Genomic DNA, 27353 nt, shown 5'->3' with positions numbered 1-27353 from the left:
ATGATATCTCACCTCCATAGGGGTGGGATGAAGTCTGCTTAGATTATTTTTATTCCTTACTGATAATTATAGGATCGAGAGTTACCCTTATAAAATATAAATCCATAAGTAACACCCCTTTGGTCCAACTATTAAATCTTTCAATGGTCCACAAATATCATGAGTTTATTTCTTTGCAAAATGGAGATAACAGTATACTCACTTCACAGGGTTAATTTAAGCTTAAATGAGATACATACATTATTGCTTAGCATGTGCCTAGCATATGGTAGTTACTCCATAAATTCTAGTTCTTTTTCTTTCCAATTTTCCAGCCTAATGTCCAGCCCAATGTTCTAGCCACATCGAATTCCTTATCAGTCCCACACAGACCCTGAACCTATATACCTGTGTGCCTCTGCTCTTGTTTTCCCTCTGCCTGGAATGCGTTCACCTCTGTCGACCTGGTGAACTCCTCTTCATCCTTCAAAATAGAGCTCAAATGTCCCCTCCTCTGTGAAACCTTTCCCAACCCCCCATCTTTGCTCTCTGCTTCCACAGCACTCTGTATGTGTCTCAGCTATAGAGCTTTTAATTTTATTATGATTCTTTTTTTATGTTATAATTATTTATACTTGTGCCTCTATGTTAGGTCGTGAACTTGAGGGGGGCAGGGACCAAGTTTCATCTGTATTTGTAGAGTGGAAAGATTCTGGAGGAGGCTGGAAAGATGACAGGTAGAGGGTTTACCTTTGCAAAAAGAACTACTTCTTCCTCTGAAGCAAAAGGGAAGGAACTGAAGAAGACTGATAGTAAGAATGTAGCAAGAATCTTTAAAGCAAAAGGGAAGGGGCCAAATCTCAAGGGGAAATCTGGCTCAACCAAGAGTACAGGAAGAAGATGCCACCCAGAGAGACGAGGAGGATAAAGGAGAGGTGGCACTGGGGTGGTCTGAGGAAGTGATCCTTCTCCTTCCTAAATGTGTGAGGTCTCAGGATGGACTCAGCGCCTGGGCTGGCAAGAAGAGGTTCTTGGGCCTGCAGGAAGAAACAGCCTGTCACCACCTGGAACTAGGCTGAATGGCCTTGCTTCACATCTGAGTCTTTCAGTCCCGCAGGGAGAAGCTGGAGCCTCCAGCTGGAGGGAAGAAGAAAGGTTTGCAGTGATGTGGGTGAATACTGAAGGGATAGTGGTGGTACGGAACTGTGGAGAGCTATTTAGGTGGGCACACTATGAGAAGGATGGCAGGGAATTTTGGCTGCAACGCAGTCCTCAGAAAGTATGGCAGCAGTGGCAGAGCCAAAGCTGCTGGAGAGGAAGCAGTGGTAGGTGTGGCCGCACTGCTATCTGTTCCAGTTGGCACCCTTGATGGCTGCATTAAAGTGACTCTGTGAGTACCTCCTCCCTTGGTGGTCTGTGGTACAGGTGGGGGCTTAGAAAAAAAGCAACACATACAACTCTTCTACTCTAGATTGTTGGACCAAGCTCCTTGGGTCGTTTTATAACTTACAAAGCACCCATGACAACCATTTTCAGGTGACACTTCAAAAACAGCAACGAAGGGGCGGCCCGGTGGCACAGCAGTAAAGTGTGCACGTTCTGCTTTGATGGCCGGGGGGTTCGCCAGTTCGGTTGCAGACATGGCACCGCTTGGCAAGCCATGCTGTGGCAGGCGTCCCACATATAAAACAGAGGAAGATGGGCACGGATGTTAGCTCAGGGCCAGTCTTCCTCAGCAAAAAGAGGAGGATTGGCAGCAGTTAGCTCAGGGCTAATTTTCCTAAAGAAAAACAAAACCCAGCAAGTCAATGTCTCAGTCAGAATACTTTGATGCAAACAATAGACACTGAGTAATTTAAGAAAAAGAAGAATTTACTGAAAGGATACAGAGAGTTGACAAGGAAAGCTGGAGAGTCGGATATGGAAAATGGGTTGTAACCTAGGAAGGCAAGGCAGCAGGCATCACAACCATCTTTGTACCTCAAGAACATGTGGCACATGTCAGGGAATGTCCACCCTCACTATGGTAGGGACACCATCCCTCACCCCCAACCCCCATCAGGGACCCAGTACAGGTGGACATCCATTGTCTCTGTTGAAACTTGTCAATATGCCTTTGTGTCATTCTCTGAAGATTCAAAGATCAGAGAGGAGTGGCCAGGTGGCCGAGCCTGGGTCATATGTCATGCTGGGGGAACGGAGCAGAGTATTTCCCTGCTTCAGCTCCCCAGTCTCAGTAATACTGCTTAGAATGGGGGCATTCCCACAAGCAGGAAGGAGGTTTGGATGCTGATGGTAATCTAAACTAAACAAAATATCCACCATGCCCTCATCTTCCAGACTGGTTTTGCTTTCTAGTTATTCTGTTTTTGTCAGTTGTCAATTGTGATCATAATTTCAGCGCCCTAAGCTTGAAACTTTAGAATTATCCTCATCTCCCTCATTTTCCCACAGATTTCTTAGATTTGCCTTGCCTTCTATCACTGCCACTGCTTTGGTAAGATTACTTTGGCAACAGCATAGAGAAGAGAAGAGACTGGAAATTGGGAATAAGACTTGTGGAATGTTAGAGCTAGAAGATTCCTTCGCATTTATCTGTTGTAGTGGTCTTATCTAGGTGTAGACATTAGAATTCCTATGGCATTAAAAAATATACATGCTGGCATCCCACCTGCAGTTTTGGGGTTCAGTAGATCTGAGGTGGGACTTCAGGGTGTGTGTGAGGTACATCCCAGGCTGAATACTGCTGAATTCCAACACCCTCATTTTAAAGATGAGGAGGTTGAGGCCAACACAGGCCAACAAAGACCTCTTTGAAATCACACAATGAGTTAATGAAGGCGGGGGGGAAAGGGCCAGGAACAATCTCAGATATCCCAGCTTTTGGTCCAGGCCTACTCAGACCTTTTGCTTTTTCCTTCTGCAAAAGGAAATTTCCCGTCTTTATTTGTATCCAAGAAAGCATGCTACACTTTCATGGTTCAGCTCCTCCAACAGCAAATAGGTTTCAGATTAAGAGCCCAGACTGTCAAGAGTGAGCAGCCTGTTTCTAGTGGTAGTTGGCTTGATCTCTGGACCACAGGCCTCCCTTGTCAGAATCTGGGCATAGTGTCCTCAAGCACCTTAAGTTGGGAGGGAAATGAGGAGGACCCCGGGATAAAGGACAGTCCAGTCCAAGCCATACTCCTGCGTTTGGCAGGATTCTGACTGTGTGGGCCTCTGTGTACACAAACCCTTATTTCAATTACTCATTGACCCTTCCTCAGTTCTTGACTGTCCTTTAGCCATCTGGTTCTCATCTTGGGAATCCACTTCTTTTTTCTGCTGACTTCCACCAATCACTCCACCTTGGATTTGTTTACCACCAGCTCAGGCACTGTTTCTGGGCAATCTCATGGAAACCCATGTGTTCCATTACATTATGTCGCTTTTTAAAATTTTGTTCTCCTTACAAAACTTGTGTTTTCCTATAAAGATTCCCAACAGGAAATGCCATTTACTTAATGCTTTCCTGCTCCAAATCTACCTTAGTGCAAAAAAGCAAAAGGTGGGAGAATTTTTTTTGTAGAACTATCTTTCTATCAGAGGACCATAGATAGATTCACCCTCTGCATCCAGAAAGGGTCTGGCATCAAAGTCTAGGTACCTCACCCAGTGACTCGTCTAAACAGGAATGACACAGTCAGAGCTGTCTTTTAGGAAGCAACTCTAAGCTGTGGAGGATGGATTGGAGGAAGAGAGACTGGGCAGGGAGACAATCTGTAGAAGCTACTGAATAATCTAGGTGAGAGACGAGACCTGAATTGGGCAGTGGGAGTGGGATGAAGAAGAGAGGATAGCTGGGAAAACAGACGTTTGGTGAGAGACTTGACAGGACTAAGAAACTGACAGATGTGGGAGAGGAAGGAGAAGTAAAGATTACCAGATTTGGAGCTTGAGGAACTGGGAGGATAGTACCTTTAATAGAATGAGAGAAAAAAGAAGAGCTGTTTTGAAAGGAGGGTGGAAGACAGTGACTTTAGTGCTGTACATGAGTGATGCAGACATCCAAGATGATGTTTCCATCAGGGCTGCACTCAGGAAGTCTGGACTGTAGATATCAACGTGGGAGTTTCAGCTGGAAGAAGTGAGAGGCGGGGGCGGGGGGCGGGGCTCACGGAGAGAGTAAGAAGAGAAGAGGACTGAGGCCTGAGCCTAAAGGAACACCCACATTTAAGCCCAAAACAAGGGGGAGGGCTCAAGGAAGGAGTCTGAGAAAGAGCTGAGGGGTTGGGAAAAACCAGGAAAGTATGGTTTTGCCAGCCAAGGGAGGGAGTTCCAGGAAGGGATGCGGAGAGGGAGCATATGGACACGAGGATGACAAGAAGCTGTTATTTTTGGCAGTTAGTTGCTGGTCACAGTAGGCCTGGTCTCAGTCACAACAGCTACCCTCGCATCCAAGGAAGCGCTGAGGCAGGGCTCTGGATAATTTGCATACTCCCCACTCACTTCAGCTTCAGTTATCAGCGTATTGGAGGACAAATAAGAGTGATTCACAAAGTTTAAATATCGCTCAGAATTTCCAAACAAATCCCCTCAGTTCTCAATTTCACTTGGTTCAATAAGAGAAAATTGCATAGACTGGAGGGCTAGGGTGAAGACCGGATATATAAAGAGTAGCTAATAAATATTAAGGAGTCTCACCTCCCACCAACCAGGTCCTGGGAGAGCCTCCTCCGGGTCCCTGGAGCCCCGCCCCCTCATGAATATGTAGAGAGAGCTGCCCGCCGCGCACTGCCCCGCCCTCTACTCTTCTCCCTCGCAACGGACTCTCCCCTCAAACGGGAAACAAGATGGCGGCAGCAGGTCCGAGTACTCGGGCCTCTTCTGCGGCGGCAGCGGCGGCTCTCAGTCGGCGGGGCCGGCGGGGCCGCTGTGACGAGATGGCGGCAGCCAAGACTGGGGCCCCGGCCCCGGCCTCTGGCCCCGCGCTGCTGGTGTTGCCGCCGCCGTTGCTGCAGCCGCCGCCACCGCCGCGGCCGGAGGAGTCGGGCTGCGCCGGGTGCCTGGAGACCCCGGGGGAAGCGGCGGCCCTGCCGTGCGGCCACTCGCTGTGCCGAGGCTGCGCCCAGCGCGCCGCCGACGCCGCGGGCCCAGGTTGCCAGCGCTGCCGCGTCCGCGGCCCGGCTTGGGCCCGCCGTCGGGCCCGCGACGACGGCCAGGCCGACGCGGAGGTGCCGGGCGAGCGCGCCCGCCGCGGCCAGCCCGAGCGCTGCCGCCCGCGCCGGGACGGGGGCGCGGCCGCCGCGGGGCCCAGGCCGGAGCCGGAGCCGCGCGCAGCGCCCGCCGAGCCAGGTGGAGCTTCCCCTCCCTTTGGGGTCCCGAGCGAGGCCGCGCGCCCGGCCCGGCCTGCTTAGGGGGTGGAGGGTCCCAGGCCCGACTCGAGCGGGGCGGAGAGTTCTCGTGGGGTCGAAGCGGGCTCTGCCAGGTGCGGAGTCCGCTTCTGCATGTGAACTTCGGGATGGAGTCCGGGCGCGATGGATTGGGGGGGCCAGGGAGGGGCCCCGGCGCTTTGCGTAAGTCAGAAGTTTGGAGGGAACCGTAGCGTTCTTGTAACAACTTAGGGCCAGGCTGGAAGCGGGGTGTGGGAAGAGGGCACTGAACTTTGCAGGGGCCGTGGAGGACCAGAGAAGTGCTTGATTTCGTGTTGTGGAAGAGCTTGGGTTCGAATGGCTTGGAGAGATGTGGCTCCTGGGCCCGAGTGGGTTAGTGTGGAGTGTCCGGAGTTTTGGGGACAGGTTGAATTCGAGGATGTGAAGGGAGCATTTCAGACTTGAGAGTAGAGTGGGTTGAGGGAATGAGCTTGCCATGTCCAGTGTTCGCAAAATCTTGAGCAATGCCTGTTTAGCACAGAGCTTGGCACCTAGTGAGGAAGCAATAAATGACGGCTATTTTGTATTTATAATAATACTAATAATAAGCTTCAGTAGAACTCGAGGTAAAAAGCTGGGTGGGATTTAAAAGTTTTGGAAGTGGAGATTTGGAATGGAAATGGTTGACGGGGGCTGCTTCTATCTCCATGGCAGCATAGGTTTCCTTCTGTCATTCGGGCAATTAAAAGTCTGTTGCAGGACTGTTGACTTCAACTTGTTTGCCTGTCCCCCCCCCCCCCCCCCCCCCCCCCCCCCCCCCCCGAAGCCTGCCGCTCTTTGGTGCTGAGCTTGACATAGAAAGTGCCCTGTTTAAAACACAAAACAAAACTGTGTTATAAACTTAGGACTCTTTTTGACACACACCCAGTCAACACAAGATCTACAGCTCTTTGATAAGAGACACTTACCTAGGAGGAGATTTTAAAGACACATAAGACACATAATCAGGAAAGGCCAGATATTTGCACCTCTTGTGTTGGGAATTCTGCCATGTGTTATTTTCAGTAGGGAAAAGGAGGCGTTGCTTGTGAATGAAAGTCCGGTCCCTAGAAACTACAGGTTCCAGAATGCAGTCTGTTTTGGTTCAAGCGCTCAGACACTTGCCACCGTCCTAGGATACCTTACTTTTATTTCTGTGTCTTTCTATGTTCCTTATTATTTATATTCTTTTAAACTTCACAACATTCTTATGATATAGGTTTTTTAATTTCCATTTTACAGATGAAAAAGAGGCCCAAGGAGGTTAAGTAACTTGCCTAAGGATGAAAACCCAATTCCCTCTGATTCCTACTCAAATCAGGGATGAAGGCCTCCCTAGATGTCATCTAATTATTGGATGCTGTGTGATGATTTCATATGCTATTTAATTGCTTCAAATTCTGAGATTATGGCCAAAAATAAGACCCTATTTTTCTGGTCTCCTTACTAGTACTATTGATTATGTGGTCAAATAGAATAGAAATTTCTATTTTTATTTCCAAAGCCTGGACTCCCTTGTGATATATCAGGTCTGAAATTTGAACCATGAAAGGGAGTATGGCTTCATGATTTGTGCAAACTTCTTCCCTTGAAGAAATTCGTCATAAAATGTGTATCAGTGATCAAGGAAAATGATATAAAATGAGTTTCCAAATTAGGATCTATTGAGTCACTGAGTATCCACCAATTACTTTATATGTTTATATTTGGACTATAATGAAAAATATTTTTCCTTAAATGTTCTTGTTGGATCATTGAGGGTGTATAATTACATGCTTATTAAATCAATGCATTATAGAAGAATATTACTGAACAGAGTTTAGAAATTATCTTCTAGCTTCAGTGGGTTGTCTGGACCTCTTGAGGTTATATATATATTTTTTTATTTAAAGTTTAATAGGGCATTCACTAATTCAAACAAAAATATAAGAAAGTATACAATGAAAAGGTTCCACCAAAGATTCTTGTTTCTTCTTCCACAGTTTCTTTGTGCTCCTACATGGAAATGCAAATATATTTATTTTTTGATCTTTTTATACAAAAGGTTGTACACTGTTCTGTAACTTGCTTTTTTCATGTAACAATACATGATGGAAATCTTTTCATACCCATACATGGAAGGTTTCTTTACTTACAGTTGCAAGGAATTTCATCGAATAGATACAGCATAATTTATGTAACCATCTATCGGTGGACATCTGGGTTGTTTCCAAACTTTTAGTATTATAAATAGTTGTTTGTAAAATTGTTATTTGTGTATGTGCATTTTTATGGAGAGGTCACCTGTAGCTTTCACCAGATTCTCAAACGGTTGCAAAAAAACGGTTAAGAACTATTGTTTTAACTCAGGTCCCTCATTCTACAGAAGAGAACTGAGGACCAGAACGGAGAAGATAGAGACTAAGCTAAAGGTCATCGTTAGTTAGTAGCAGATAAACAAGGGGTGAGAGGGTAACCTATAAATAAGGGCTAAAACATAGCCTAATTTACAGTTAAATGCTCATCACGACTTTTTTTTTTTTTAAAGATTTTATTTTTCCTTTTTCTCCCCAAATCCCCCTGGTTCGTAGTTGTATATATTTAGTTGTGGGTCCTTCTAGTTGTGGCATGTGGGACGCCACCTCAGCATGGCTTGATGAGTGGTGCCATGTCCGCGCCCAGGATCCGGAACCAGTGAAACCCTGGGCCGCTGAAGTGGAACGCGCAAACTTAACCACTCGGCCATGGGGCTGGCCCCAACAATTTACTATTTCATTTTTTTTTCTGCTTTTTCTCCCCAAATCCTCCCAGTACGTAGTTATACATTTTAGTTGTGTGTCCTTCTAGTTGTGGCATGTGGGGCGCCACCTCAACGTGCCTGATGAGCAGTGCCATGAAACTGCGATCTGAACCAGCGAAACCCTGGGCTGCTGAAGTGAAGTGTGTGGACTTAACCACTCGGCTACGGGGCCGGCCTCATGATGGCTTTTAATAGGGAAAACTAAAAATAACAGTGTCATAAATGTTTACATTGTGCTTTTAGTGGTGGGAAACAGCAACAGAATTGGCAGTTTTAGGTATATTCAGAAATATATTGCTTAGCAGTATTCTTTTGGTGTAGTTAGGTCAATTGATAAAAGAAGTGTCAGGCCTGTTTTATAATACTGGAAATGAAATTTTGTAGTAAATGCACTGCTGTTTAAGTGAAATCCTTACAGTTTTTGTTGCTGTTGTTGAAGCTCCATGGCTCTTTCGGAATTGAATTGTCTAAAAAAAAGTGCAAAAATTTGTGCTTGTTGAAAATTTTGATTGTGCCAGTGACATTTTTGTTTTTTGCCAGCTCTTTGGCAAGCTTTAAAGTTCAGAATCTTAATGACTCCTGTGAAAAATGTTTTATTTTAGGTTCCTGTGCATTGTCAGTTTGCTTTTGTGTGTAGTATCAGTTGTTTTGGGCAACACTGTGTGTGAAGGCTAAGTCAGTGATCATTTCAAGATGAACCCAGACCTCCTCTTGATGTTCTTTGAGGATCTGCAGCTCGTTGTGTATATTGACATGTTAAGTTTTTGGACCATCTTGAGCAATGTTCAGCAAGTATGTAATGAATGCCTACTCTGTGCCAAGTACTCTTCTAGATCCTTGGGAGACATCAGTGAATGAAATATTCAAAGATCTCTCCCTTTTGGAGCTTATATTCTAAATTTAGAAAGAGTCCTAGTCCATTGATTTTAAAAAAGAGAATTTACCACAAAGATGTGTATGGGTAGATTTGCAGCTATGCACAACAGCAGCACTTAAGCCTCACTGATAATAATTAATGAATTTTAAGAATTCCTTTAGTCTTTTGATTTGAAATCAAGGATCATCATTCTAAGTTATACTGGCTTTGAACTTGAAATCAAGACCTTTTTAGGACAGTCTTTTTTTTCCTGCCATGGGCAATAATTGAAGAGAAAAGCTAGACAAAGGCTGATGAATCTTTTAAATTGACAGTGAAAAAATTTTTTTTATTTATAGTGTTAAAAGTACATTTCAGAAATTGAATAGATCAAAAAAAATTAAATAGTGCCTCATTTATCCCTCCCCTTTATCCCACCCCAGTCTCCCTGTTCACTTAGGGTTAACATTTATACATTTACAAAATTTCCTCTTTCTGTGAAAAACAAGTAGTTCTGGTTTATTACTCAGTTGGCAGACAATGTTTGCTATGTGTGCAGCCTAAATTGCATTTAGGACTAATGAATAATGAAGTCATGTGATTGCAGTGTAAAAGGACAGGAATTTCCCTCGTCTGTAAGGATTTGTTTTAAAATATATAAAGTGACTCAACTTTTTATCCTGAATGACACATACTCCAGAATTTGAGTGTCTTTATGTGTTTACTCATGCAGGAAACATTTGCCTTGTGCTTATGTGTTGTTAAGACTCAGGATGAGATTACCTCACCAAGTAAACATTAATACCATTGAAGGAATGGTTCCATTCTATAGAATTGAGGATTGAGCAGCAGGAACTCAGGAGGTATTTGTTTTGTTCATTTGTATCTCTACTCCCTGTCTAACTTTCTGTTAATCTTGGAACAGTTGCCTACCTTGAATTCATTTATATTTGAGTTTGCTTGAGTGTAGGATGTAGGATATGTTTGTCAAATTTCATTCCACTAATTCGGTGAGCATTTGGGGGGTACACACTGTGTAAGAGAATACAATTAAAAAGATGAATAAGACATGGTCCTTGTTCTTTAAGATTTCACAGGCTGGTCGGGGAAACACTGTATCAGATAACAATACAAAGTGCTAAGTGAGGTAAATGCACAATGCCAACAGAGTATAGGAATGGGATAACTAACAGCCTAGAGGAAACCTGAGGAAGGCGCTTGAGCTCTCACCAGGTGAGGGAGGAGGGGATGGCCATTCGAGGCAGAAGCACCTGCATGCACCAAGGCATGAAGGCACTTGGTGTATTGAGGGACTGAGAAGAAGTTATAGATGGAATGTGGGACTAGAGTGGGGAAGGAGAAGAGAAGAGACTGCAGAGGTTAGGTCATGAAGGCATGGTATGTCACGCTAGGAGAATTTGGGACTTTGTCCTATAGACAGTGCGGAGCCCTTAAGGATTTTAAGTAGTGGAATGACAGCGTCATAATGTTCCTTAGAAAGACAATATTGGTTGGAGTGTGGAGGAAAGATCTGAGTAGAAACTGGAGGAAGGACGTCCAGTTAGGGGACTATTTTAGTAGTTCAGGCAAGAGATGAAGAGGGACTAGACTAAAGCAGTGGCTGTGGGCTGTTTCCTTCAGTCATTCATTAATTCAGTAACTGTTTGAGGGCCTTCTCTGTGCTAGGCACTGGAGCTTCAATAGAAATGAAGCATGATTCTGTCTCTTAAAGTCAGTGTAGTTGGGAAGATTGGTATATAAACATGCAACTGAAATGTGGTATAATGCAATTATAACTGTGATGTAAGGTATAATTGTAGAAGGCAGTGTGGTATATATTAATAGAGCAAGTGAATGGGGCAGGATCTGGAGATAGACTACCTGTGTTGGAACTCCAGCTCTGCCATTTATAGCTGTGTGTTATTGGGCACATTCCTTAACCTCTCTGTACCTTAGATTCCTAATTTCAAAAATGGGGAAAGCAACAGTAGCAAAATTGTAAGGTTGTTGTTAAGAGTAAATGAGTTTTTAGAATGCTTGGTATTTAAGAGCTCAATAAATGTTAGCTATTTTCACAAAGAAGAGAACCCAGCTTGGATTGGCTTGGCTTGGATTGGTCAGAAATGGCTTCACTGAAAGGCAGACACTTGACCATGAGTATTCAGTAGGTGGATGAAGACAGGATAAAGATGAGGGAAATCAGTACATTTAAAAGCACAGGAGTATGAAACAAGGAGAGGTCTAGGGATTGTAAATAGGAGAGGTTGGAATATAGAGTTCGTCTGGGAGAGTGGAAGGAGGTGGAATTGCAGAAACAAGCAGTTACTGGATAATAGTGGACTTTGAATGCCATGCTAAGGAGTGAGGATCTACTGAAGAGTTTTAAAGAGGAGTTCATCTTTTCTTAGAGAGATCACTCCTGTGGGGATAACGTAGCAGATGGATTGGAGAGCCCCAGTTCTCTTTTAGCAAGATGGCTAACTGAGATAAGCTGAAGACTCCTACGCTACAAATATCGAGAAAAGATGGGTGATATAGAACAATTCTTACATATTCCTGAGCTTGCAGGAAAGACAGGAAAATCTCCAGGTTCCAGAAACAAAAAGGGAACTAAAAACCAAAACTTTAGTAAGCCCTTGAGCTCATGCTGTGTTACACTGGAGCAGGGTGAAGGGGTGGAGTGAGGGGTTATTTCTAGTTTTCTATTCCTGGTGGATTGAATTTTAACCATGTGTAAAAGGGAACCAAAACTAAGACTTCTGCATAAAGCTGAGCTTCTTGATGTGCTGCCTTCTAGGTGAAAGGGTTGGTTCGAGAAAAATCTTCCCACTGACACAAGGCAACAATAAGAAATCTTGTCTTGATTTGCCTGGGCTCTATGCAAAGAGGAAATGGAAAAAAACTCCTCTGAGAAATTGAAGCATAAGACATATGTGTTGCTCATATTTGAGATCTGAGTTTATAATATATGGTTTAGGTGTCCCCATGCTGAGAAATTAATGTAAAAGCTGGCTTCAAGCTAGTGAAGTCACCTGTGAAGGTAGTGAAGGTAGTGAAGCTACCCTGAGTCACCTGGAGAAAGGAAAAACAAGACTCCAAGGGGGCACTCCCATATCTTGGGCCATGAGGGATTCTTACAGAAGAAATAAGCCCAACTGAAGATGAATTTATAATTAAAAATGACACTTAAGGAAACAATTTTCTACCACAGATGAGAGTCAGCAGATATAACAAGCAAGAGGATTACAGCTCTAAGAACTGGGATAGTAGAATGGCAGTTTGAAAGATAATGTAAATTAGCATATTTTAAGTGACTAAGGACATTAAAGAATTAATTGACATCCTGAGAAATGAATAAGACATTATGAAACAGGCACATTTGAAAAAGAGCTAAGTATAATGAAAAATAGGTTAAAAAAAAGCTCAGTAAATAAGTTAAGCAACAGTTTACGCAGATGAAGAGAAAATCAGTAAGCTGGGAGTTAGATAGGAGGAACTCCTGAGAACGCAAAACAGTAAGATGAAGGAAAATAGGGAAGTCAGGTGAAGAGAAATGAAAGACAGATCAAGAAGACCCAACATCTAATAGTAATTCCAGAAGGAAAAAAAAAAGAATAAGGGAGACGTGGAATTTAAAGAGATGATGACTTGAGAATTTTTTGGAATTAATAAAAAGACATGAATCCTTAGGTTAAAGACTCGTGAGGCCCTAGCAAGAATGGAATGAACAAAACAAAACCTCTGCAATGAAACTGCTGAACGCCGAAGCCACTTTTAGAAGCAACCAGAAAGGAAAAACAGAGGCACAACACTCAGACTGAGAGCAGATGTCTCTTAATTAACAAGAGCGGCCAGAGGAAAGCTGAGTATATCTTCCAAGTGTTGAGAGAGATCTGAATTTCATACTCCCCTAAGTTATCGTTCAAGAGTGAGGGCAAAATAAAAATATATTCAAATAAACAAAACTATAGAGAATTTACCGCACTCTTTCTGAGAGAACTGTTATACTAAAAAATGTACTTCAGGAAGAAAGAAATGTAACTTAGGGGAGAGTAGGCTACAAGAAGTATCCTTAACAAAGAAATCAGTAGGTAAACTAAGGCAGCATTGACTGTATAAAACAAAAATAATTTCGACTAATTCATAGGGGCTGAAACCAAAGTGGAACTAAAATTAGAGAAGGATAAAATGTAAGCTGAGGGGGGAAGTGATCAGCATTAAAGAGTCCTAAGGTTCTATATGTAGTTCATGAGGAAGATAAAGATATTGATTAACTTTAGGCTTACATTCAGGTGCATATTAAAAATTTAAGGTTAACCACTAAAAGAAAAGAAATACAATGTATAACTGATCTGCTGCACATATATAGAACCATACACCTCCCAAATTAGAGAATATACATTCTTTCTAAACAAATACGGAACATTTATATAATTAGGCACAAAGAAAGTTTCAATAAATACCAAAGATTGATATATAAACCATGTTATCTGACCCTAATACAATAAAATTAGAAACTAATACCAAATATAACCAATTCCCTCCACCTCCAAACCATGTTTGGAAATTAAAAAAGCAAAACTAAAACCAAACTTCTAAATAATGTATGGATGCAGTACAGAATCATGGGAATTGGAAAATATTTAGAACTGAATAACAGTGGAAACACTATTTGTCACTATCTGTGGAATACAGCTAAAACAATACTAAGAGGACAATTTAAGTGCCTATGTCATATTTCATTGAGTCTTAAGATGCCATCATTTGTAAGATGCACTATTATTTTCCAAATATACTTTCCTATCACTTAGACTTTTTAACTCTTGTAAATATATTTAGATATAGATTTAGCATATCACTCATGCAGACATTTATAAAAGGAAATGAAGTAATTAGTAGAATATTCCTGTGACGACCTCATATTCAGAGTCTGATTCTTCTAAATCATTTTTGACTGAATCCTAAAGGTTTGCATTTTTTTTACATAATGTTACTCACTGTCGTTGAGAGCATTGGTGATACAGCATTTCTTAAAAGACTGCTCCACGGCTACCTCCAGCATTTTCTTTCAAACTGCTGGCACCTGTCAGGTTTTGATGGTGATGCTTTCTTGAGCTTGCCAGAAGGTGTCAACAAAAGGTTTTCAGAAGAGATTCATAGTTTTTCCTCAGATGGTTTGTAGCAGGTTTGTTGGCTAACATTGAGCGGTTACCATTGTCCAGTCATGCCAGCACTGCTGATCAGAATCACTACATTTTTTTTGCAAGCTTATTATTATTATTGTTATTTTTGCTGAGGAAGATTTGCCCTGGACTAACATCCATTGCCAGTCCTCCTCTATTTTTTTGTATGTGGAACACCACCACAGCATGGCTGGTGAGCGGAGTAAGTCCATGCCTGGGATCTGAACCCGCGAACCTTGGTCGCCAAAGCAGAGCACACAGAACTTTAACCACTTGGCCGTGGGGCCGGGTCCTGCAAGCTTATTTTTTAACTGTCTATGTTCATATATATAAGCAGTGACAATGGCATCATCCCTGCTGCTGACAATGATTCTAAGACTCCGATTGTAAGAAACATCCCAATTTGAGAGGTGTTAATATGAAAAAATGTATGTCTTAGAATCTAAAAGGTATTTGAATAAAAGAAAGCCTAAAGATAAGTGGCCAACTGAAGAAGTTAGAAAAGTCACAGCAGATTAAACCCAAAGGAAGGAGAGAAGATAGGAAAGAATAAAGATAATAACAGGAATTAATGGAATAGAAAGCAAACAGTGGAGAGGATTAATAAAGCCAAAAATCTAATTCATTGATGATATTAATATAGGATTTATATTATAGACAGATCTGGCAAGATTGTTTAAGGAAAAAGAGAAGCAAGAAGGCATAAATAACATTAGGAATGAAACAATGCAACTGTAGATATGATAAAGATTTTTAAAAACCTCATAAATATAGAATGTAGAAAACTTTATGCCCATGTATTTGAAAAATTGTATAAACTAGTCAGTATCCTAAAAAAGACAACCTATCCCAGCTGACTCAAGAATAAATAGAAAGTACAAATAGAAATGAAACTGAAAAATTGAACAAATAGTAAAATCTGTCTACTAAGTAATACATGGATGCGATGAGCAAAATCCAGAATGTGGTAAACAACAGGACAGGCCCATTTTCTTCCACAAATATGTGAAAAAGGAGAAGAAAAAGGAATAGAAGGGAAATGTATAGATTAAAAGACACAACCAATTTTAGTGTATGAACTTGCTTGGATCCTGATTTGAAAAACTATAAGAACTTCTGACAGGAATTTGAATACTGGTTGGATATTTGCTGGTATTAAAGATAATTAAATTTTTAGTGTGACAGTTGTTTTCTGGTTACATATTTTCAAAGAGTCCTTATCTTTAAGAGGGATGCTAAAATGTATATAGGTAAGATGATGTGTCTGGGATTTGCTTCAAAATAATTTATTCAGAGGAGGGGGGCAGATAATGATTAGGGGAGTAGATGAAATAAGATTGGCAATGACTTGATTGAAGCTGGGTGATGGATATGTTGGGGTTCATTATACTGGTCTCTGATAAATATTTGAGACTTTTCCATAATAAGATGCAGAAAAAAATTCTATTCATTAAAGAAGCACCAGGCACAGATGGTTTTACAGATTACCCAAATATTGCAGGATTGGTGATCCTTATGCAGACTATTCCAGGGAATTAAAAATGTTTCCAGACTCATTTTGGGGGGCTTTTACAACTTAAAATCACACAAGGACAGTGTAAGAAAGGAAAAATACAGGTCAGTCTCAGGAATGTAGATTTTAAAAATCCCAAATGAAATATACACTAATCGAGTAGTATATTTAAGAAAAATGACAATCAAGTAGCATCTATTCCGGGACTGGGAGTTCAGTTGAACATTAAAAATCTATTGTAGTTCACCACATTACTTTACTACAGGAAAGTAAAACCATATGATTATCTCAAAAGATGCTCAAAAGAGCATTTGACAAAATTGGCCATTCATTCATTATTTAAAAAACTAGAACACTTGAAATAGAGGGAAACTTTTTTTTGAAGTGGAACTTGTCAATAAGGATGGTTAGTGGCCAAAAACAGTCAAGATGATTTTGGAGCACATTGCTGTGTAAAATATTGAGCTATTATAAAGCCATATTAACTAAAACAGTGAAGTATTGGTGTCAGGATAGTTGAATAACCAGTGTTACTAATTATAGAGTCCAGTAACGTGCCCTCATATATTTGAATTTGGTAGATGCCAGGTGGCATTACAAATCAGTGGCAAAGATACCATTATTAGTTGTGTGGGTAGTTAGCTGACCTTATAGAAAACAAGAAAAGATATCTCACACCGTACACAAAAAGGTAATTCTATATGGATTAAAGATCAAACTGTAGGGGCTGGCCCCGTGGCCGAGTGGTTAAGTTCACATGCTCTACTTCGGCGGCCCAGGGTTTTGCCGGTTCGAATCCTGGGCGTGGACGTGGCACCGCTCGTCAAGCCATGCTGAGGCAGCATCCCACATGCCACAGCTAGAAGGACCCACAACTAAAAATATACAACTGTGTACCGGGGGGCTTTGGGGAGAAAAAGGAAAAATAAAATCTTTCAAAGAAAACAAACAAACTGTAAAACTTAGAACATACTAAGAGTATCTCTAAGATGAAATAGAGAGGGATTCTTTATACAAAAAACACAAAGCATAAAGGAAAATATAATTTGGCCACGTTAAAATAAAGAACTTCTGTATGATAAAAGATAGTAGTAAAGTAAGAAGGTAGACCATAGGGTGGGAGAAAATATTTGCAATGAAATAACTGACAAAAGGTTAATGTACAAAATATATGAAGAACTACAAATCACTATGACAGATACCTCATTAGAAAAACGGTGAGGGGATTTCAACAGACATTTCACAGAAGAGGAAAACTGAAAGGCCAATAAACATCTGGAATGATGCTCAATATCAGTAATCAAGGAAATGCAAATTAAACCAGTGATGAGAGGCCGTCATACTGGCCTTATAATTTATGCTTGATTAATTATAGTTAATAATGGGAACCTACATGCTGCTGGAGGTGTATGAGTTTGTGTAACCATTTTGGAGAGCAGTTTGGCTGTATCTAGTAAAAGTGAAGAGAGACATTCCTTGCCATGTGGTGATTCCATTAGTAAGTGTCTGCCCTACTGGAACACACAATGAATTATGAAAAACGATACTCCTTACAGTGCTGTAGTACTGGCAAAAGTAGTAACAGCTGTCCTGATAGGAAAAGGGGTAAAGGGATAAATTGTGGTTGAGACAGTTATTTGTCTTACCATAGAAAACCATTGTTAATGATTGTATATTTCCTGCTAGACTTTACTAGCTTTCTTTTTCTATGTATAAATATTATATATGGCTTTTTAATTATAAGAATTAGTGGAAGAAATGGCATTCCTTTCTTTTGCTACATAGGGTCAGATCGATGTTTAATCAATTATGTGTTTTTAGAGATTCTAGGTTCTGTTGCCTCAGAATATCACTCACATTTTTCCTGTAGTATCTGAAATGCAATATGTATCGTCTTTAGGTTCTTTTTTCTTGCGGTTCTTTTAAAATGCAGGTACTTCTGAGAGAGAAAATAGATAAATCCTTCATACCCTACATGAACAAGTTTATCAGATTTATGCATTGTTCCTTAAAGTTGGGATAGTTTTGGTGTGGGGAGAATTAGCATTTATGGAATTTACTTTATACTAGGTCCTATATGTTAGGTTTTATAGTTTATTCATTAGACATTATTTATAGAGTGCCTACTATGTGTAAGGCTTTGAACTAGGTGCTTAAAAAGGATGGACTTGAAGAGATCAAGAGTGTATAAGAAGGAGGAACATTGAAGGAAGAATTATCTTTCATACTCAATAAGTGTGCCTCAGTCTATTTTAGAAGATTAGGTTAAAATAAGTTTTAGACAATTGTGATGGAGATGTGAAAGCAAAGAATGGCATTTGCTGATTATTCTTACTGATGAAGATGATGCGAGGATGTCCAATTTCAGCATCTCACTATTCTTTCTTGTTTTCCATACGAAATGGATAGTATTACCGTGAAGATAGTTGTATGCTAAAACTGAGCTAGTTCATCCCAGATTGATAATAATAAATACCAGCCTTCAATAAGGCTGGCATTAGCTGTTTTGATTTTAAAGAGCCTTAGTTCTTAGGCTAAAGATTCTGTTTATCAGAGTAGACCCATCCATGGAATTCATTTGTGCCTATACTATAAACCAACCCTGGGGTCCTTGGAGGTCTTTCTTGGTGACTTTAATAAGAGCAGTTTTGATAGAGCGGTAGGACAAAAAAAAAAAAGGATCCTAATAGAAGGGGTTGAAGTGACAATTAGGAGAGAGAAAGCAGAAACAGGGAATATGTAGACTGCTTTTGGAGGAGTTTTCTATAAAGGGGAGCAGAGAGGGAAGTCAGTATGTGCTAGGGGACAAGAGCTCAGGAGTCTTTTAGATAGATGACATTAAGTCATGTTTCTATGTTAGTTTTGTATATTATCGTAGTAGAGAGGGGAAAATTGATGATGCTGGAGAAAGTGGAGAAAACGGAATAAGCTAAGTTTGTGAAGAGGTGAGAGAAGATGAGATCTGGAACACCCAGGAGACATTGATCTTATACATGAATAGGGATGCTTCTCCCATTCCAGTAACTCTGTGCTCATTGCTCTCTATTAGTGGACAATTTTAACTGTTTGAATGTCGTTTTCTAGTCAATCAAAATCTGCTTCCCTAGTTTCAGTGTTCAAGTATTTAAAGACCATGATTGTTTCTATCAAAATTTTTAGGTTAAACTTCTCAAATTCATTTCTTTGGTCCTCTTCCTCCGGTTCCCAAGATTCTGATCATACTACATTACTTAGAGCTCTTGGAATGTAGTATGCTTTTTGAAACCTTTTGACCTTTGTCACCTATGATATTCTTCCTGGAATACTCTTACCTCTTATTTTCCTGTCAAATTATAGCCATCTTTTAAGACCCAGGTGCAACAAGTGCTCTGTGAAATTTTTTCTCACTCAGATAGGAGTCAGTTACCTTCCTTTGTGTCACCACATAAGGACGTGCATCCCTCATGTCCCTGGATTTCTGTTTCTTGTTGGTGTGTCTGTTTCTGGCACTACACTGAACTCTCTGGAGTCAGGGATTATGTCTTTGTGTATTTAGCACTTGATATGTTACCTAGAGCGTATTAGATATTCAGTAAATGTTTAATGAAGGAAAAAGATTCCTTTAAAAAATCCTTAAAAAAAGTTTTTGATCATATGTCATGATTCCTTTATCTTTCTGGTCATCTTTAAGTATGCCATTCAGAACTGACCCTCATACTTTAAATATTGCTTGACCACTGCAAAGTGCAGTGGCACTTACTGTCTCTCCATCTGGATGCTAAATTCTCACTAATATTGCCAAAGATTGCATTGGCCTTGCTCATACTAAATTTATAGGCAACAAAACTGCCTTTTTTTTTTCTGCATGAACTGCTGTCAAGCCAGTCTTCCTCATCACATGTATGTACAATTAAAGTTTTAAGCCTGAAGACAACTTACATCCAATTTTGGTTTTTACTTTTTTGAATAGCAGTGGGCTTATTTTCCCTTTACTCCCTTCTGTTTTGCCATTTTTCATGTGTTTTTGTCTAGTGTTTGGTTCTGTATAACTATTATAGTAAAACCTTAAAAGAGTTGAGTTCATTAATTTGGGGTTGACCTCGACTTTACTAAAGTTTACCTTTGTCTTACTTATAAAGAAAAGCTTTACTAAATTCACCTCCCTCCAGACTACAGATTCTTTTATTAAAAGACCATAGTACAAAATGGTGCTAGTGTTAAAGCACCTTCTCATTGGTTCATTTAACAAAAAAACTTTTAAGCCCCTGCCTTACGCTGAGACACATACCTGGAAATCATACCTATCTTCAAGGAAATCTCTTAGTTTGGGGAGTCGGAGGAAGACACAAGTAATTATAACATAGGTAATTAATGCTACTACAATCAAGATAAGTGCAGAATGTCGTAAGGGCCTCCGGGAATTTAACATAATTCTCTCTGTGTTAGTGGGAAAAGCTTCACAAAGGAGAGGGCAATAAACAGGGTTTGGACTAATCATCATGTAATTAATAGAGCGTTCTGGGAGGAGGAAGTGGCATATATAAATACAGTCTCAGAGGAAATAGGTATGGCATATCTAGGAAAAGTGAGATGTGGGAAGGCTAGGGAGGGGAGAAGTATTGTGGGAATAGTAGAAAATGTCGCTTGGAGTGGTAGATTGGGTCCTGTTTGTAAATCTTGGAGGCAGAGGAAAGCCAGTGAAAGTTATTAAGCAGAAGGATGATAGGGTCATTTCTCTGTTTTATAAAGAACTAAGGAAGCAGAGTTGAAGATAGATGGAAAGATAGAGTCTAAGAGACAGAGAGGCCAGTTAGGCTACCATTTAATACACAAAGACTCTGTACTAAGTAGGTATTGGAGAATTAGATGAGATAAACAACCCTGTTAAGGTAAGTGTTACTCCCATTTTGTGGATGAAGAAACAGGCTTAGCAAGGATAAATACTGGTAGATACACAAAGCCAGGGGGTGGTATATTTGAATGCAGGTTCCTATGGTTCTAAATCCTGCAGTCTTTCTCATTTTGGTATCATTCCACCTTGTGGACTATTGTGAATGATTCTTTGCCTCAAACAGAGCAGAAATTAAGTCCGAAGGATTTTGCACCAGAGTGGTGGTGGATATAGTGATGGGGGCAGTTGCATGATCTTGATCTGCATAGGTCTGCAGGGCCTTCATCTCTGCAGCATTCTCACTCCTACATTTGCTTCTGTGACTTCTTTTATTGTGTTCTTCATGTTGGCTTTGATTGTGCTGATCCATTGTAGACTGCCCAACTATGCCTTGTTGTTTGGGCCATTTCTGGATTCAACAAGGAACCTTATGCTTTGACTCTACTCTTGTTTAATACCTGCTTTTGCAAATCTTGTTGGTCTTTACTCTCTTACTTTGTCTTCTCTAATCTAGGTGTCTTAGTCAATTTGGGCTGCTATAACAGAATACCATAGACTCGGTGGCTTATAAACATCAGAAATTTGTTTCTGACAGTCCTGGAGCCTGGGAAGTCCAAGATCAAGATGCTGGTAGATTTGGTGTCTCATGGGGGCCGCCTTCTGATTCATAGACAACTGTGTTCTTGCTGTGTCCTCACTTGGTGGAAGGGGCAAGGGAGCTCTTTGGGGTCTCTTTTATTAAGGCACTAATCTCATTCAACATATGAATATTGTGGGGAGCACAGTCAATCTGTAGCACCAGGGGTTGGCAAACTATAGTCAGCAGGCCAGATCTAGCCTGCTGCTTGTTTTTGTAAAGTTTTATTGGAACACAGCCATACTTATTCATAAATATTGTCTATGGCTGCTTTCATGCTACAACAGCAGAGTTGAGCAGGTGTGACAGAGATCTTAGGATCGGCAAAGCTGAAAATATTCATTGTCTGACCAAGAGTCTATAGAGTCTCAGGCTGCTTAGGACTACTTCTTATTCTTCCCAGATCAAGATTCCAATCAGGTAAGGGGCCGGGCCTGGTGGCGCAGCGGTTAAGTTCGCACGTTCCGCTTCTCAGCGGCCTGGGGTTCGCCGGTCTGGATCCTGGGCACGGACATGGCACCGCTTGGCACACCATGCTGTGGTAGGCGTCCCAGGTGTAAAGTAGAGGAAGATGGGCACGATGTTAGCTCAGGGCCAGGCTTCCTCAGCAAAAAAGAGGAGGACTGGCAGTAGTTAGCTCAGGGCTAATCTTCATCAAAAAAAAAAAAAAAGATTCCAATCAGGTAAATTCTTCAAGCAAAGGGTACAAGATGCACCTTGGAATTTGAATATCATCATTAATTTTTATTATCAGTTAATTTAATAAGCACTTTCCAGTTGTCCCACTAATATAAAGAAAAAAAATCTTTGGTGCCTTTTTTTTTCATTGAATTCCTTATACTTTCCTACAATTCTGAGAAATTTCTACCCCTGAAAAGGTTAAGTAGAATTTTTCTTCTTCCTTATAGGGAAGTATCTAACATTTAATGAATATCGGTTATATACCCAATGCTATACCAGACATTATATTAAATCATGTCATTTAATCATTCGCAACAACTCACTTGAGGAAGGTATTATCCTTTTGGGAAATGGGGAAACTGAGAGCTAGAGAAGTTGTAGTGTGCCCAACGTCACCCTGATAAGTGATGGAATCTGATTGGGCTCCACAGCCTGGAGTGTTTCTCCTTATAGAAGTTGTCAGGCATACTCGTGTGGCTGGTAAAGTGCTACATTAGGAAAAGATGTTGAGCTGAGTGACCAACCCAGACAGGCATTCCCGGTAGAGTTCCTGAAGTAGCTCCCTCGTACTGTGTGCAGGGAAGATTCTGCTCAGATTTGGCATTGTTACCACCTAAGATTAAAGAACACCCTATTCCCCAAGCATGCTGGATAACTGAGGTTTTATTGTTTATTTATAGTCTTACCATATTGATAAGATTAAATATGATAGTGTTATCTAAGACAGGATGATATTTAGATTCCTTAGCCTGATGTTGAAGGTTCTTTATAACCTGGCCCCAGCCTACCTTTCTGGCCTGGACAATTCTCCTATGTAAACTTTCTGCTGGTGCAGAATATATGTATTCATTATCCAGCTTTCACATTGAAAAAGTTTTTTTTCAAATTTTGGTAAAAACCACGTAACATGAAACTTACCGTCTTAAGTGTGCAGTTCAGTAGTGCTATCACACTTCTGATCCTACTTTGTTCCCCTGAATTGCTCTTCATCTTTTCACTTATCTGAGTTTTAGCAGTTCGACCCAGCTTCATCCCACCTTCTTAAAGCCTTGCCTCTCCTTCCCAGCCCTTGTTCTCTTCCTCCAACAGACACTTGTTGCAACATTTGCTTGTAAGATTGATTTGGCAATTGTTTATTTTGTGACCATGTATCTGAAATTCTCTCTGCAGTAATTTGTCTGTTTTTAAAACTTTTATGAATTTGTCTTAGCTAATAAACTCTATTATAAATGGCTTGGGGAAAGGGTCTCATGCCTTTCTGTGTGTGTATTTTCTCTCCCACAGCACCTCCCTTCTTCCTCACTGCTCACTCCTTCTTGAATTTCCTAATCTCTGGTAACTGTTTCCATTATTATTACACACTTATACATGGTAACTTGATATGTTATCACTAATGTTTTCTTTTTCTCCCTTTCTGACTTCTACAGTTGTATTGCCCTTTCTTTTTCCATTTCTTATTGCCATTTCTATATTTAATGTTTTCTTATGTTTGAAGTTATAAGGCATATTCAGTCTGGCAACTTGCATCTCTCATTGCACCCAAATGCTTTCCTATCCTGTTAAAGCAATATCTTACATTATTAAAAAATCTTTCTATATAATTTTAAAGGCAGAATAGAAGTACATTGTATGGACTGTCCATAATCAGCCTAACCATTCCCTCAATATTGGACATTTAGGTTTTTCTCAGTTTTTGTTTTGCAGTGAACAATGTTGCAATGAAAATCTTTTTATGTAAAAGTTTTTCTATATTTTAGATTATTTTCTTAGATAGATTCCTAGAAATTCAATTATTAGGTCAAAAGTTACATTTTCTAAATTCATGGTATGTGAGCTGTGACATTTTGATTTGATTAGTTCTTTGCCGAAGGATGGTTTTAAAACACAAACAGTGTAATTAATGTGTAGTAATCTGTGATGTTAATTATGGTACTTGAGTAAGCAGCCTTAAAATTTGATCTTGACATTTTATTAGCTTTTAATGTTTTCTCTGTGTACTTCCTCTTCTTTTCAGGTAAACTATTTATATTGCCTACTATAAATTGCTGTTTGTCTTGCACGTGGGCACATGAGCAGCTGCATTTGTTTAGGACAGGTGGTACTTGGCTGTCAACTGTACTCTTCAAGAATTAAAAGGAGTAAACCAAAAAATAGTCGATGAAATGGAAACCACTTTAGTTTGGTTTTAGAACACATTTGTGGTCACTCCCCATGTTTCTACCTTCCTACTTCTAAGTGGTGTGCTTAATTTAACATTAAAATTTCTGCTTTCACATATTCCATTTGACAGTGGTTGTTCAGAAGTTTGGTGGGTAGTATAAGCAGGTAATGTAGAGATTAATATGGATAATGGCCTCTTGTTTCCTGTGTACCTCTGCACTTACATATGTTTTGTGGTAGAAGATGTGCTTTGACTGTCTTCCTTTTGCTGTGTGTACCTCTACTCTTGCTGTTCTATGCAGCACTTAGGTGTTTATTTTTATAAGTCGCTGCCATTCTATAGTTTCACTCCTGTGTGATTTTCCTTCCCTAGTAAGATTGAAAGTTCCTTTAGGACTTGGACCACACATGTTCTACCTTTATTTTATCCCTTTCTTGACTTTCTTAAAGGAACCTTCTCTACTTTTGTCTTCTTCCTCACTGCTTATTCCCTCTTTAGTAATGGTTTGTGGTTTCATGATGAAAATCTTGCTTCTTCACTGCTTATGAAGAATGTAGATTTTGCGTCTGGCTATGATGGAGCAGATTGTGGCAGACCAAACCTCCTGCTGAGAATAACTAGAAACGCCTGATTTTTAAAAAAATCTATATGAAGGCATTGGTAAGTTGCCAAGGCAGCCAGGACTTCAGACATTCGTGGATTCTTGGCAAAGGGAGAGTACAGCTATTAAGAGGCAGAAAAGCCAGCAGAGCTGTCTTCATGGGGTTGGAGATACAAAAATTGTACTTTAGGGCTTCCAAGGCAACCAAAACTTGACAGGCCAAGATCCCAGAGAGAAGGGAGGTGCCTCCCCTTGTCCCTGCCCCCCTCCACCTGCTTTTTTCTCTTGAGCCATTTGCTGATTCTTAAACTGTGCAGGATAAAAGGCTAAGAAGCTTCACATAAGGCTACTAAAAAACACACTCTGTTAGCAGTTCCTCAGTGTTGAGAAAAAAGCTCAGGACCTTCCAAGGAAGGTTGGCTTGGTAAACACCCCAGACTCTGAGTTGGACCCTTGGAGGGCTAGACTAGGGTAGAATAAGCTTTACAAGCTTTGCAAAGACTGGCCAGCCTCAAATCAGCTCCTGTCCCGACTGGATTGTGAGGTGATCTACCCTCATTGTAACTGCCTGTCAGAGAATGTGGTGAATCCTCTGTAGGAATATAATATCGTCCAGAGCTTGTACAGTTTTTTATACGCAATGAATGGCATTCTAACGAAAATTACCAGGTAAACCAAGAAATGAGACCAGGAATAAAAACAGATACTATAGAAATAGATCCATGGTATCCCAGTCATCTGATAATTTATTCAGTCAGTCTAATTGAAGAATATTTAGGTTGTTTCCAGTCTTTAGTATTGTGAGTGGTCTTCATGAATATTCTTGTACATATCTTTGTACACATGTATGATGTTTTTAAGATAAAAGATACCTTTGCTAATTTTTGTCATTATCAAACTTTTTGATCTTTGCCAATCTGATACATAAAAGTGTTTTGATTTTAGTATTGTGAAATTGAATATATTTTAATATGTTTATAAGCTATGTGAATTTATTTTTTCTATGACCGTTCATGTCTTGTGCCCATTGTTATATAGGGCTGTTAGGCCTTTTTTTTTAAATTAAAGAGGTAATAAGGCATAGTGGATAAGAGCACAGATCCTGGAGCCAGATTGCCTGGGTTTAAATCATAGCTTTTCCACTTATAGCCATGTAGCTTTGGGCAAGTTAAATGCTCTGTGCCTCAGTTTCCTCCTCTGTAAAATGGGGACAATAGCCTCTCCCCATTGGGTTATTGTGAAGATTAAATGAGTTAGTAAATAAAGAGTGCTTAGAAGTGAGCCTGGTGTAAGTGTTACATAACTGCCAGCCATCATAATGATGCTGCTGAAGTGATCGAGTTAGAAATTAGCTGAAGAGATTTTTTTATTTGCCCCAGGGCAAATAGCTAGGAGGTGGGAGTATTCAAATTTGGACCTAGGTCTTGGGAAAGTTCTTTTTCATGCTGCTGCACTGATAAGAAGTTGAACCTACAGGGGTAAAAACTGAAGCATAGTCTAGTACCAAGGGATGGTTACTTTTGGATTTGAGAGTTGTTAGGGTAGCATCTTCCCATTATGGTTGAGTGAGGTTCTTTTTCTAATTTTGTATTGATGTGGATGCTTTGACAATGACACTTCATTCCTGAGGGTTTGGTGCAATTGGCAAAATGCCTGTCTTGTAGTTTGTTTTGTTTGTTTGCCTTTATTAATAACCGGTTACCTCGCCCCAGAGAAAACCCTTTTCAGGAAGAACCTTCAAGGAAGTACAGCTGCTCCTACAGTTCATGTTAGACGGAATGCAATACTTAGCTTAGGTCACGGCCACAGGTGTGTGTCATTCTTAAGGCATTGGATCCTTAGAGAGTTTTTCTTCCTGTTAAACATAGTAGTCAGAGTACTGGCATTAAGAAAGTACCTCAGCCGTTGGATTTGTTTACAAATACGAAGATATTCAGCATCTCAGTGACACGTGAAGTAGTTTCTAGCATTTCTTTTCTGTGAGGTGAGGGAAGAGTGAGTGGTTGTTTCTGTGCTACTGAAACTCTTGAAAATCCCTGTAGAAGCTGGTGGAGGGATTGGTGGGTTTGGGACTAACTCCTCTGGACTAAAGAGAGTGATGTTGCCTTTTCTGGTTCTTTTGAGATCTTGTTGCTCTGACTTTTTTTTTTCCCCAAGAATTTTTTAAAGAATTTTGTTTTACAACAAAATTGAGAGGAAGGTACAGAGATTTCACATATACTCCCTGCCCCTACATGTACATAGCCTCCCCCATTATCAATGTCACTCACCAGAATGGTAGATTTGTTGCCAAGGATGAACCTACAATGATACCTCATAATCACCCAAGTCCATGGTTTACCTCAGGGTTCCCTCTTGATGTTATACATTCTATGGGTTCGGACAAATGTACAATGACGTATATCCATCATTATAATATCGTGTAGAGTATTTTCACTGCTCTGGGAATCCTCTGTGCTCTGCCTACTCATCTGTACTCCCCTCCATCCCTGGCAACCACTGATCTTTTTGTTGTCTCCATAGTTTTGTCTTTCCCAGAATGTCATGTAGTTGGAATCATATGTATGTAGACTTTTCACGTTGGCTTCTCTTACTTAGAAATATGTATTTAAGGTTCCTCCATGTCTTCTCATGGCTTTGATAGCTCATTTCTTTTTAGTGCTGAATAATATTCCATTGTCGGGATGTGCCTTAATGTATTTA

At 40.5% G+C, this 27353-nt stretch overlaps 1 protein-coding gene across 1 annotated transcript in view; it reads left to right on the top strand.

Annotated features, from left to right (window-relative positions):
- Positions 1-4775: 4775 nt before the first annotated feature.
- Positions 4776-27353, top strand: part of RNF169 (ring finger protein 169) — a 79801-nt gene continuing 57223 nt past the window's right edge. The window contains exon 1 of the mRNA XM_044751932.2: positions 4776-5313. Within this exon, the coding sequence (XP_044607867.2) occupies positions 4812-5313 (502 nt within the window). The 5' untranslated portion in view covers positions 4776-4811. The remainder of the gene's footprint in view (positions 5314-27353) is intronic.

The sequence above is a fragment of the Equus asinus genome, chromosome 20 (genome assembly GCF_041296235.1).
Source record: "Equus asinus isolate D_3611 breed Donkey chromosome 20, EquAss-T2T_v2, whole genome shotgun sequence".
NCBI lineage: Eukaryota > Metazoa > Chordata > Mammalia > Perissodactyla > Equidae > Equus > Equus asinus.
The sequence above is the reverse complement of the archived record's forward strand: the minus strand, read 5'-3'. Positions and strand labels throughout refer to the sequence as shown.